Raw genomic sequence first — 13,501 nt, forward strand, 5'->3', positions numbered from 1 at the left:
TCTTCCTAAATATCTGTTTCTATTTTACAATCTACCTTGCTATATTTCAACAAAGGACTTTAAAGACAGACAAAACTTTATTTCCAAGTTCTTGTGGTCAAACAAAAAACCAAGATTTCATTTTAATTTAATGACGAGACCAACAAAACAGGGGGGGTTGAGTTTACCTAATTTTGAATCATATTATTTAGCTGCAAATCTAAAAAACATCTTAATGTATGCAATAAAGGATTGCACGAAAGCATGGGTAAAAATTGAAGCATCATATTTAACAGATGACCATCTATGGGAAGCCATTTGGAACACTCCTAAAGACAGATACCTTACTGTACATAATAACCCTTACTTGGCCTTGACATTAAAAATATGGGATAAGTACAAAAAAATCTTAATACCATCCACTTCCCCGATGGCAAGCTTCCTGGGGCAAGCGTGGTTTAAACCAGGACGTGCACTTGGGGATTTTAGGGTTTGGAGAGAGGCAGGAATATACCAATTCCAAAATATCATTAAGAATGGTCAAATGCTTACTAAAACACAATTGGAGACTCAATTTAAAATATTAATCCCATGGTTTCAATACCAACAAATACATTATACCCTGCACAACCCCAGAATTACAGAACTAATTGATAGGCCGCTAACAACCTTTGAAAACCTGCTGAGAAGGAACACAGAGCGAATCAAAACACTAACGTCAACTATATATAACTTAATTAACGATAAAGAGTGGTCTGGCATTACAAACCAACAGAAAGCTTGGGAAAAAGACTGTGGCATAGCTTTTTCTCGGGAACAATGGCAATCTATATGGGAATCCCCACTCTACACCACATACTCTTTAAATCTGAAACTTCAAAACTATAAACTGTATGCAAGATGGTATTTGACGCCTAAGAAACTGTTTTTGGCTCATATAAAACCAACTTCAGAATGTTGGAAAAATTGCAAGCAGGAAGGGTCGTTCATTCATTGTTGGTGGCTGTGCCCAGGAATTAACAAATTTTGGAGAGAAATTAAACTTATAATTGATAAGATTGCAGCAGATGATATACCATTTACACCTGAATCTTTTCTTTTAAATTATTGGCCTACTTTGAAACTCTCGAAACTGAGAAAGGAATTAATAACTCTCTTGTTAATGGCGGCAAAGCTACTGATTGCACAATTTTGGAAAAGAGATGCGTCCCCTACGGCACAACAATGGCTAACAAAAGTTTGGGAGGTAGCAGCTCTGGATAAATTAGCAATACAAATAAAAGCAATGGAGACACAAAGGAAAAACAACAATTTTATTGAAAAATGGTTTCCGTTCTTTAAATACATAAATTCAGAAGAAGAGCCTCAGAAATATATTCCAAAGAAATATATTGATTTTTCATATTATTGAAAACCTTATGTAACAGTTAAATTGCATATTGTTTCATCCATTGACAACCAACGCTATAAAGACTTAGAGGTAGCTTAAGGAAATTTATTTACTAATGTAATATGGATGATGTTTATTTTTTACGTTTTTAAGTTTTGTTTGTTAGTTAAAAATATAATGATAACATTGATTGTCATTGAAAAATTAATAAAAATTTAAAGTTTAAAAAAAAAAATAAATGGTTGGTTAGACTGAGATTATTTTTCTTTTTTTATATATATATATAATTTTTATTGGTTTTAAGTATAAAAGAAAAAGCATAAGCACAGATAGAAAAAAGGAAAACAAAAGGGGAGAGGGGGAGAGCATATACAGAATGGGAAAGGCGAGGGGGGAAAGGAAAAGTACAAGTATATCAATTTTAAGTCTACCTCCAAATAAAATATCCAATTCGTTCTACCTGTAAGTATAAAATTCTCCATATATTTTGCCATCTTAATCTTCCATTATAAAACATTTTTTACCAAACTATTACTGACAATACAGGTCTAGACAGTTCTTCAGCACATATAAATCTGAACAAGTCAGAGCAGTCTCAGCACAAAACTTACTACTTTGGCTTAACCTTGTTAAAAAAAACATACAAACTAATTTACCAGTTTATCACTATTCTCTTTAACAGAGACACGAAAAATTCATATCTTTATCCTTAAAAAGAAACTAAAAAGAAATACAACCTGGTATTATGTCCATTTCAATATAAACAGTTTCTCCTGACATTATTAACAAAAACAAATCTAGCAGTTTACATAACATCTGTATTGTCTACCTTTTTAACAATTAATCCGTCTCTTGTATCCCTATTGGGCTAGGAAAAACAACTTTTTATGACCCAAAAATGAAAATCTCAAACCTGTTCTTATTTAGCGTTACCTACCCAACTATCCAAAATAAAAACATTTCAGGAAACCCTTCTTACTAGAAAAAAATCAATCTCCTGAGTATGGATTAACTAGTAAAATTACCCATATCTATAACAAACATAGAAACTAATATCATTATCTACTAAAAACAAGTTCAGCAATTTGTCAAGAAATTACGTTATCTGTCTTAAAAATTAATCTAAAAAGATTATTTTGCATAAAATTCTTTTCAAAACCTTTTTGGCCCTTTAACTTTTAAATCCATATTGTTTTAAGCAAGACAGCTTCTTATAGCCAAAAAACAAACAAAAACAAAAGGGGAAAAAAAAGAAATTTCACTTAACCTTGTAATTTCACATATCAGAATTTCTTACAGAGTGCATGTCCAGCTATTCACTGAGAAAAGTCTAATTCAGGAGAGTCTTCTTTCTGAAAGATTTCCACATCATGATTTCTCACTTCTTAAAGCAGTCATCCTTCTCAAAGGAGATAAGAAAAATTCCACAGCCTTTGTTCCTCTCAACCTAGCTTGAGGCAGTCTCCATTTCTGGTCCTCTTTTTTAAATGCGCCACAAGATTCCATTTTAATTTTCTTTTGTTGATTTCCCAACAGCTCAGTCTCCCATTTCGATTCCACAGACATCACCAGGTTCTCTTTAGCACTTTGCTCATGTAAATTTAAGATTTCGCTAACTTTCAGCAAAAAAGCTGCCGTTTGCTTCTCAACCAAATCAGCCAATAAACCAAGATCTTGCCTCAGAGATTTTAAATTGCTCAAAATGACTTTTTTATAAGAAATTTCACCATTTTTCTCTGTCAGCAAACTCAGTCCATTAATCCTAATTAAACAATAGCTCAAAGTCCCAGACAGCCCGTCCTTCTCAGTCACCTCCAGCTGAAGTTTTAGATGTTAACGTGTGAATTTCAGATCAGACAGCAAGGAAAAATCACTCTAACAGGTATCTCATTTTGTTCAGACCATATTGCAGCCAAATAATAGTCTCTTTAGGAAATATCCAATTATGATCTGGGTCAATTTACATGGCCATATTCTGATTAATTCAAATTGTTTCCAGTGTTTAAAGATGTTCTTTGACTTTCCACGGTCTCATTCACAGGGAAATTAGAGACATCGATTTCTTTCCCTTCTTTTGAACTACTAAGTCAATTAGAATATAAGAAAGACCCATTAGCGTTTGACAATTGAAAGCAAACTTACTTGCATTGCAGATTTATCGTGCTTGAGATAGGAAGTTGATAGATCAAAGACTTGTTAGAGAAAAGAAAGACAAGCAGTCGAGCGTTAGTCTCTTGTTGCTGTATTAGTGGTCACGATGGGAAGAGCTTCAGAGCATGCAGGAGCAACAGCCGTTGCACCCCTGCTCCACTGTGAAAGCTTCATGCCTAAGAGACCCTTTCAGGGTCTCTTTGGGGGTGTCAGATCCGTGACACCCCTCCCCCTGCCCGATCAGGGGGAGTCGCAAGCAGGAGAGCTCACGAATCCACCTGCTAGCAAGATGACGTAGCCCAGAAGTTCTCGACTGAGATTATTTTTCACATGATGTTTCAAAACATCATAAATAGCAATATTAATTATTTCTTCCTTTTAGTATTTAATTCAGTTTTTGTGGCCTCTGCAATTTCTTGAGTCTCTCAGTCTTGGCTCCAGAAATCATTTAGTTCTCTCTCTTTAATTTGGTTAAAGTTGTAACCTGACCCCTCAGAAAGGCACAGCTGCATCATAGGTCACCTTTTGTTTCTCACAGGCCCATATTTCCTTAAAACAGCGACCCTGCTCCCTGACAGATATACCGATGTACACTTACAAATCTCTACATATCTTACATCTCTGCATAATCCGTCCTCATTGTGTCACTGGTTTCCTGTCATTTTTTGTTTACTTTGACTCATTCCTTACTCTTCATTATCTTTCCTTTTTCATGCATTCCTGTATTTATTTTAATTTTAATATTATTTAAAATGCATCTCTAGTTGGTTGAGCAAATTTGATAACTGAAAGGCAATTTGCTAGCCATCTCCCAGTCGTTAATAGGATGGTAGAACCCAGTAGTTGGTTATAACACCACACTCTTAAAATCTAAGCATGATACTTTGGAGTTGGGTGGGGGTTATATTTAAAACAGAAAACTTGCCACTCGCAGTAGTAATCTAACTCCTGCAACATAAACTATGTCTGATGATATGATAAGGATCTGGATAGCATATCTAATATTTTTTGCTTTTGTGTAGTTGGTAGGAACCCCATACTACATGTCTCCTGAGCTCTGCCAGGGAGTAAAATACAACTTCAAATCTGACATCTGGGCAGTTGGCTGTGTTGCTTTTGAGCTCCTCACACTGAAAAGAACTTTTGATGCTACAGTAAGTCACAATTATGATGCTGCATACCTTTCTTCTCGCTTAATTTTGTCTCTTGCTGTTTATGTTGGTTGGGAGAGACTAACTCAATGTTGAGAATTTATGAAGTGAGAGATCTAGATCAGGGGTATGAATCGTTCAGCCCACAGGCCTAGTCCCTAGGTCATTGCCTACTTCCTTCTCCCTCGCCTGCTTCCTTCAGTCACTATTTTTTATTTCTTCTCTGTGATGAGGCAGCTAAGCAAAGCAGCCTCTCGCCAGTTTGGTGTAGTGATGAAGTGCGTGGACTCTAATCTGGGAGAACCTGGTTTGATTCCCCACTCTTCCACTTGCAGCTGCTGGAATGGCCTTGGGTCAGCCATAGCTCTCTTAGGAATTGTCCTTGAAAGATGAGTGTGTTTTGTTGGCTTGTTATACCAGGGGCTTTCATGATCCAGTCTTTCTCAGCAGGAAAGCATGTGAACTATTTAGAAGAAGAGTAACAACAGGCCAGGATTAGGCTGAGAGTGTGTATCCAGACCAGGTTTACCGAGCACATTTCCTTTGATTTTTCTTTCACATTTTCCTTTGATTTTCTTTGGTTGATTGGGAACTTTGAATATAGACTTCCCAGATAGTAAGCTGATACTGACCCCTACGCATGGCTGTCTCTCTATTCTTGCACTGCCTCATAGAAGTTGTAATGATTTCTCTGGGGAGGATTATAGTTTTGTAGACAAACACATAGCCCTGTGCCATGGTGCCTTCACATGTTCTTGAGCAGCACATGAAGCAGCTTATGTACAATTGCTCACAATGCCCAGCCATTTAATGTTTCCTCTGAGTCTTCGGCTCAAAGCATTGGCCATGAGATTTCTGTAATGAATGTCAATAAATCAGAAGTAGGTTCGCAACTTACAGATGCACGCCTAAACAGCATACTCAAGATTGCTACAGCGCAGACATTGTCTCCAGTTTTTGATGCAATAATTCAGAGCAAAAGGTGTCAGTTATCAGAGACTGTTAAACAAAATATTACAAGCGTGCTAATGTTTTAAGCATGTTTTATTTTAAGTTTTAAAAATTCTTTAATTGTGTTTGTGCCCTTTATAAAGTTTATATCTATGTTACCTGGCATTACATTTTATGACACATGGCCCAGCCTGACAAGGTCTCATTTATGTCAAATCTGGCCCTCATAACAAATGAGTTTGACACCCTTGATCTAGATATACTAGGCATCTTTAGGGATATTGGTGCCTTTTATTGTGGTCCTGAACTCCCTTGCCACTGTCCTGCTTGCCTACTTAGAATGGTGGGTAATAGCTTGCCTTTTCAGGCAGGATTTCAGCTCCACTCAGCTTATTTCATTATTTCCTTTTAGAATCCATTGAACCTCTGTGTGAAGATTGTGCAAGGGAACCGGGCAATTGAGGTTGATTCTAGTGTGTATTCTCTGGATCTCATTCAGATGGTGCATTCCTGCCTTGATCAGGTTGGTGAGATAACTGCTCTTTGCTTTGCTTTGGTGCTGTTGCTTTGGTGTCCATAATACATGTCTGTAGTGTGGAGACTGATCTTGTATAGGCCTCAAAGATTGGGAATGTAAATTTCTTGGCATTCTGTGCCTCTGAACTCTTAATGCCTTGATTTAGTATTTTTGACTGGCCAGGAATTCTAGTAACATGGAGGCAGCTACCCCAGTGCCCTTGACTTTGGAGGCTCAATCTACAGTTTAAATATTCTAGTTAACTCTTCATTTTCTGCCTAATAGTTTAATTCTTCAGTTTTGGGGAAATGGAAAGAGATCACAAGGCTGTGATTAGCTGGTTTGCCCTAAGACTTCATTGTTAAAAAAAATGATCCCTTTCCTTAGGGAGTGACCTGTCCCTCACCTCTTTCAGGATCCTGAGAAGAGGCCTGCAGCAGATGAGCTCCTTGATTGTCCCCTTCTCAGCCAACGCAGGAGGTGAGCAATCATATATGTGTTGAACATCATGAGTATTATTTTTATCTTTAAAATTTATTTACATCATTTATATCCCATATTTCTCCCTAGTGAGGACCCAAAGCTCTATTATACCTTAGAGTCTGAAATGCTTTTTTTTTTTTACAGAAGTTAAAGGAGGGCTGTCATTAAATACTCCCCCAGAGAATGTATCTGGAAAAAGTCAGGTCTTACAATAAAAAGGGGGCTTTCTAATGGTAGTTAAAAATCTAAACACAGAATTTCAACCTTGTCTTACATTATATAAGTACAATAAGTCTCAGGCCCGTAGCCACATGGGGGAGGAGCTGTGAGAGCCCTGCCCCCTGACTTCCTGTGAGGTGTCCCTACTCAGGGCCCCCAGCCTTCCCTCCCCCACCCCTACTGCTGCTTGATGGACTGTGAGGGTGAAAAATTGGGCTGGAGGAGTGCCCAGCAGCTGCTGCTCCTCCCATGCCAACGGGTCCTTTAAATCATGCGGGAGGCTGGCACCTGCTCCTGGGCGCTCTCCCACTCGGTTTAAATCACCCAGGAGGGGGGAGATGGTCCCCACCTTTTTAGCTTTTGCTCTTGTGTCCCCTCAGGAGAAGGAGGCAGTGGGAGTGGGGGGGAGGGCTGTTTAAAACATGTGGGAGAGCACCCAGGAGCAGGCACTGGCCTCCAGTGCCCAGGAGCAGCTGCAGGCCTCCCACTGGGGGGAGAGGGCTGCTAACTTTTGTTCATGCCCCCTGAGGTCAGAAATCCTGGCTATAGGGCTGATAAGCTTTCATATGAGGATAATGCTGACCTACTTTACAGGGTTGTTGTGAGAATTACAGCAAAGTACTGTATGTGAAGTGCTTTAGAGTAGTTAGAACAATCAAAAATTCAAACTGTTTCTAATAATTGATATGTATGAGGATTTGTTAAGAACACCTTTTCAAGGTGCTAATGCATGCAAATAATAAAGTTGTAAAAAACCCCTCTCTTCCACTGCTATAATGTTAGAATTCTGTCTGGGAAACTATACATCTCTTGTAGATTCACAGTACCAAATGATGTATTCTATGATATAAATGAAAATCCATGAAATATCACTTTTGACATGAAAATTATCCAAAAGGGCAATTGTGCTGGAGCTGCATGCTGGGCAGAAAGCACAGAATTTGACACTCAGTGTTTGCTGTCAAATGGTGGGGATAGAGCATTTACAGGAGAACAGGTGTATAGGTGTGTGTTTGTTTGTGTGTGTAACTTTCCTCATTTGCCACTCCTCCTGTGTTCTCCCCAAATTGTTTTCCCAACTATATTTTCTGGAGGTAAGAAATAGATGGGGGGATGGGAATTCGAAGGACAAGTAAGGGAGGGCTAAGCACTCTTCTCCCCATCTATGCGTATCCGCTGCAAACACACTCTGGAGATCCATTGGGAGTCTGTTGTTTCCCCTAACATGTCCTTCCACTATTAGCGTACTGAAAGGAGTGTCTTGGATGACTTCTGCAAGTTAAGGGGAACATCACATGGGGCTTTTAAACTTTTTCACTCATATATCTGTACACCCTTTTCTTTAAGAGTAAAAACTTGACAGCTTATGTAAGAAACATAAATAAATGTGCTGTGTTGCACTTACACAATTTCTGCTGCTTTCTCATTCCCACTTTGTTTTCACTGACCCTCTGGGAGCAGGATTTCAGGGAGCATTGCAGGCTATAGTGGGATGGTACTGGCACTGAGGTTTGATCATATCACACCGCTGATGGTGGTGCACCAGTTTGGTTGGAGTGATTTCTCTGTGCAGCTTGTGTTGGCAAAGCATTTTCTGATCTCCAAGAAGCACAGTAGTAATAGATGGTTGTTGTTCTTTTATTCTTTCTTTTGGCAGGGAGATGGAGGAGAAAGTTGCACTGCTTAATGGCCCAAACAAGCGACCAAGGTAAGGTAGGAGGTGTTTGTCAAGTGGCACTGAAAAAAATCAGTCTCTAGTAGGGTTGCCAGCGTCTGGGTGGTGATTGGAGATTTCCTGGGATTACAGTTTATCTCCAGGCAACAGATCAGTTCCCATGGTGAAAATGGCTGCTTTGGAACGTGGACTCTATGGCATTATATTCCACTGAATTCTCTTCCCTTCCCACAGCCCACCCTCCCCAGATTCCACCCCCCAAATCTCTGCAAATTTCCCAGCAACCCTAGTTTCTAGACTTCACCCCTCACTTAATTGGAAGTGACAGTGAAATGGTGTTAGGTTTAATGATGTTTTCATTGTATGATGTTATAGGATGTGATAATTATCATTTCATAGAATTTAAGGATGTCCTGTTTACCATTCACTATTAGCCTGAAATGACTTCCCACCAAATTGCATTCTGTTTGCTTTGCCTATTAATTCAACAACTGTATGGTTTTAAAATAAATTATGTTGTAATCTGCAGTCATCCGTTATTTTTTACTTGTCTCAGGTACAAATGCTGTTGTGGTGTTTGATTTTTTTTCACCCTTTGAGGTGACAGATACTGGGAGAGAACACTTAACAATGGAGAGAGTGAAATGTGTGTAAACATTTAAAATATTCTGGATGAGGTTGCCAGACCATGTATGCTATTTCATTTGCTGTGAACGTCATTTGCCACATTGTCACCCACTTTGTGGAGATCTTCTTGGAGCTCTTCACAGTCAACCTTGGTTTTCACCATCCTGAATAATTTTGTGTCATCTGCAAACTTGGCCAATGTGCTACTCACCCCCAGTTCCAGATCATTTATGAATAAATTAAATAGTACCTGCCCCAACACCAATCCTAGTGGGACCACACTGCTTACTTCCCTCCATTGTGAGTACTGTCCATTGATTCATACTCTTTGTTTCCTGTCATTTAACCAATTTTAATCCATAAGAGAACCCATCCTCTTATCCTATAATTGCTAAGTTTACTCAGGAGTCTTTGGTGATGTACCTTGTCAAAAAGCCTTTTGAAAGTTCAAATATATAATGTCTACTGGATCACCATTGTCAATATGCTTGTTCACTTTCTTGAAGAGCTCCAAATGGTTGGTGAGGCAGGACTTCCCTTTGCAAAAGCTATGCTGATTTTCCCTCAGCAAGCTTTGTTTATCCATGTGTCCAACAATTCTTTGTTTGATTACAGTTTCTACTAATTTGCCTGGGGGAGACATTAGACTGACTGGTCTGTTATTTCCTAGTTCCCCTCTGGATACCTTTTTAAAAATTGATATAACATTTGATACTCTCCAGTCTTCTGGTACAGCAGCTGAATTTAATGATTCATATACGGGTTAGTAGATCAACTATCTCCAATTTGAGTTCCTAAGAACTCTAGGATGTATGCCATCTGGACCTAGAGATTTATTTATTAGGAATAAGACGCATTGTAGGGAAAAATGCAACAGGCTCTAGAAAGAGACTCTGGGTGAGTGCCATCCTTTGCTGTCTTCCCAGCCACCCAAGGTTATGGCCCAGTGTGGACCAAAGCATGAGGGAAGCAACTTCAGCAGGATATAATAATACAGACTCCACCCTGCAAAGCAGCCATTTTCTCCCATTGCCATCTGGAGAGCAGTTGTAATCCTAAGTGATCTCAAGCCCTCACCTGGAGATTGGCAACAATGGTTCTCCAGTAGAAAATGGCTAGTTTGGAGGGTGGAGTCTATGACATTGTACCTGAGGTCCCACCCCTCCTCAAACACCACCCTTTCCAGGCTCCAACCCTCAGATCTCCAGGAATTTCCCAACCTGGAATTGGCAACCCTATCTCCTTCCCAGTCAACCATCAGCCTACCTTTATCTGCCCCTCTGACTTCAGCTTTCCATCTCCTAACTCCTGCTAGCGGCCTCTATCTAGGAAAAAGTGCATTCTTTCTCCACAGTGGGGACCAAAGCAGCTTATATCATTCTCCTCTCCCCCTTTTGATCTGCACAACAACACTGTAAGGTAGGTTAGGCCAAAAGTCTGTGACTGATCAGAAATCACCCAGTCAGTTTCCACAGCTTCTGGGCCTGGCAGATCCTGCTCTGAAGCATTAACTGCTACATCACACTGGCTGTCATAGGGGGGACTGCTGCTGAACAGTAGCAAGCAGCCAGGCCTAGGGTAGCTAGCCTCCAAATGGAGCCTAAAGATTTGGTAGCACAACTGAACTCCAGACAACAGATCCCTCTCCCCCTGGAGAAAAAAACTGCATTGGAGGATGGACTCTATAGCATTATATTCAGCGGAGGCTCCTGCCTTCCTTAAACTCCACCACAAAATCTCTAGGAATTTCCCACCAACCTTGAACTGGCAGCCCTAGTCAGGACTGGGCCCACTGAGTTCTCCCTAAAAGGCCAAAATAGGCCTGGAAAGGGCCTCTGCCCCCACCTTTTACTGACAGAACCAAGCTTGGTTGCTTTTTTACTGAGAGAACCAAGGTTGGTTGTCTAGCAACAGCTGCTGCCTAGCATTTCCCCAGTGGCCCAATCCTCATTGTCCTGGGGCTGTTAGTGGGTGGGGAGAGGAGCAGAGTCAGCCAATGCCACGCAAATGCACTTGAGTGATGTTTGACAGACCAACCACTGATGCACACTCCATAGCCAATGGGAGAGCTGGATTGGTTATTATATTATAGATGATATCCTCAATAAGTCTAGATTTTCATCTCTGGTCACCTCAATTTGGCTCAGTTCTTAACACTCCCTGAATATAGTGACTGTGGCATGGGTACATGGCCCACACTTTCCACAGTAAACCTGGAAGCAAAAAAGTCATTGCACTTTCCTACCATCTCCCCTCTTTCTTTAGCAATCCCTTTATTCCTTTGTCATCAAAGGCCCAATTGTTTCTCTGGCTAGTTTTCCTGCTCCAGATATATTTAAAAATCTGATCTCTTAATTCTCTTCTAGCATATCTGCTGTTGTAGAACCTGGAATGGGATTTATGCTGAACAGTCTTGACTATTCCCTACTCCCTCTTGTTTTATAGATCAAGCACTATGAATGAGGCTCCCATTGCAGTGGTGACTTCGCGCAGTAGTGAAGTGTATGTGTGGGGGGGTGGAAAGTCCACTCCTCAAAAGCTGGATGTCATCAAGGGTGGCTGCAGTGCACGACAGGTCTGTGCAGGAAACACTCACTTTGCGGTGGTGACAGTGGAGAAGGAGCTCTATACATGGGTGGTAAGTAAAATGTGTTGGAAGAACTTGGGAAGCTTGGGATGGAGTGGTAGAATGAGCAGCTTTGTTTGAACCCCCTCCCAGTTTGTTAATCTAATAAGGGAAGCATTTGGGTGCATGAAGATGGTGAATGCAAGCATAAGAACATATGCATTGCATTGCACAGCTGTCCAAGCATTGTTGCACAGTCCTGAGTGGGGCTGGCTATTTGATCAGTAAATAAGATTTAACTCACTGAACAAATATTGTCAAATCATTGAGTTTATTAGAACAACTCAAAAAAAGATGCTAGCGTTATCAGCGTTGATGTTTCTAGTTATTACATAAAATGAATTGTGAAATTTTTAAGAAACGTTGCCGTGAATTATTGTAATGCTAATAAAGTTTCTGTAAATGTGAACTTAAGCATCCTTTTTGCTTTATTTCTGTACTGTTTTCATATAACTGAGATATAATTTCACATAATAGGAATTGTATGGTAACCTTATTGTCCCAGATAAAGCCAAAGTAAAAATTGCTTTTTTAAAAGTAAGGTTTTTTTTAAAAAAAGGGAAATTTTGAGGCAGACAGAAGGCCAATTCTTCCTGTTTAGAGATGGCCATATTTATGGATGTTGCTAGAGAGAGAAGCTTTACAGTGTTGCTTGCTGAAGAGTTAGGGGGCAAGCAGTCCTCTGTCCTGCCCCGGTAACAAATGAAGCCATAATGAAATAAAACGATTCAGTGGCATCCTCGGCTTCATGGAATATTTGACTGTAACCGAGAGATAGCCAGCAATCAACTGGTCAGTTGACTGGCATGTCAGCACCAGTCATAAACTGACATGTGGCCTGCCAGGCATCTCACGCCCCTTTTTTGCAACCTGTTGGCATATAAGTGATCCTAATAACATTAATGCATTCTGAGAGTCCTGTTATTTTCTGCTTAAGATTAGGCTTTTCTGTTCCCGCCTTTCAATGATAACCCCTACCTTCTGAAAATCCTCCCCCTCAAAGGTTGACCATCTGGAACAGAATCCCATGGGACACAAGGATTTTATTTATTTATTCTCCTCATTTCTACCTCACCTTTCTCCTTAGTGGAATCCCTAGATGGCTTATGCTGTTCTCCTCTCTGCCACTTTATCCTCACAGCAAAACCCAGTGAGGTATGTTTGGTTGAGAGAAAGCAAGTGATTGGTCTGAGGGCACCCAGCAATCTTCCATGACTGAGTGGGGATTTGAACCTGGGCCTCCCAGATCTTAATCCAACACGCTGACCATTACACTGCCCTGGCCATATTCACCTGCAGGTGTGTGCATGGAAGGGCATTGCAAGTATTTGCAGCCCTTTCCAGATCTCTGCAAATCCTCTATATTGTTCTTTTATTTGGTTCTGACTGGGATTTCAGGTATATGTCCTTCCGTATCCTTCACCCATACTTCTGTATTTTGCAGAACATGCAGGGAGGCACCAAGTTGCATGGCCAACTGGGGCATGGAGACAGAGCCTCATACAGGCAACCAAAGCATGTGGAAAAACTGCAGGGCAAGGCTATCCGCCAAGTGTCTTGTGGAGATGACTTTACTGTGTGCATCACAGGTGAGATGCAAATATACAGCAAAGTATATAGATTGTGGTAGAATTGAAATCTTGCATTAACTGTGAAAAAAAAGAAAACTTTTGCTAGTGAGAGAGCATAAAACATAATGACAGTGGCAAAATGACAGCCACCCTAAGCCCAT

At 40.2% G+C, this 13,501-nt stretch overlaps 1 protein-coding gene across 2 annotated transcripts in view; it reads left to right on the forward strand.

The window, feature by feature from the left end:
* NEK9 (NIMA related kinase 9) overlaps positions 1 to 13,501 on the forward strand; it is a 49,825-nt gene that overhangs the window by 13,868 nt on the left and 22,456 nt on the right. For both annotated transcript variants that reach the window (XM_060261406.1, XM_060261405.1), the window contains exons 6-11: positions 4,543 to 4,674; positions 6,035 to 6,145; positions 6,555 to 6,619; positions 8,499 to 8,549; positions 11,589 to 11,781; positions 13,214 to 13,358. In XM_060261406.1, coding sequence (XP_060117389.1) covers positions 4,543 to 4,674; positions 6,035 to 6,145; positions 6,555 to 6,619; positions 8,499 to 8,549; positions 11,589 to 11,781; positions 13,214 to 13,358 — 697 coding nt within the window. The remainder of the gene's footprint in view (positions 1 to 4,542; positions 4,675 to 6,034; positions 6,146 to 6,554; positions 6,620 to 8,498; positions 8,550 to 11,588; positions 11,782 to 13,213; positions 13,359 to 13,501) is intronic.

This window comes from Heteronotia binoei, chromosome 21, assembly GCF_032191835.1.
Source record: "Heteronotia binoei isolate CCM8104 ecotype False Entrance Well chromosome 21, APGP_CSIRO_Hbin_v1, whole genome shotgun sequence".
NCBI classification, from domain to species: domain Eukaryota; kingdom Metazoa; phylum Chordata; class Lepidosauria; order Squamata; family Gekkonidae; genus Heteronotia; species Heteronotia binoei.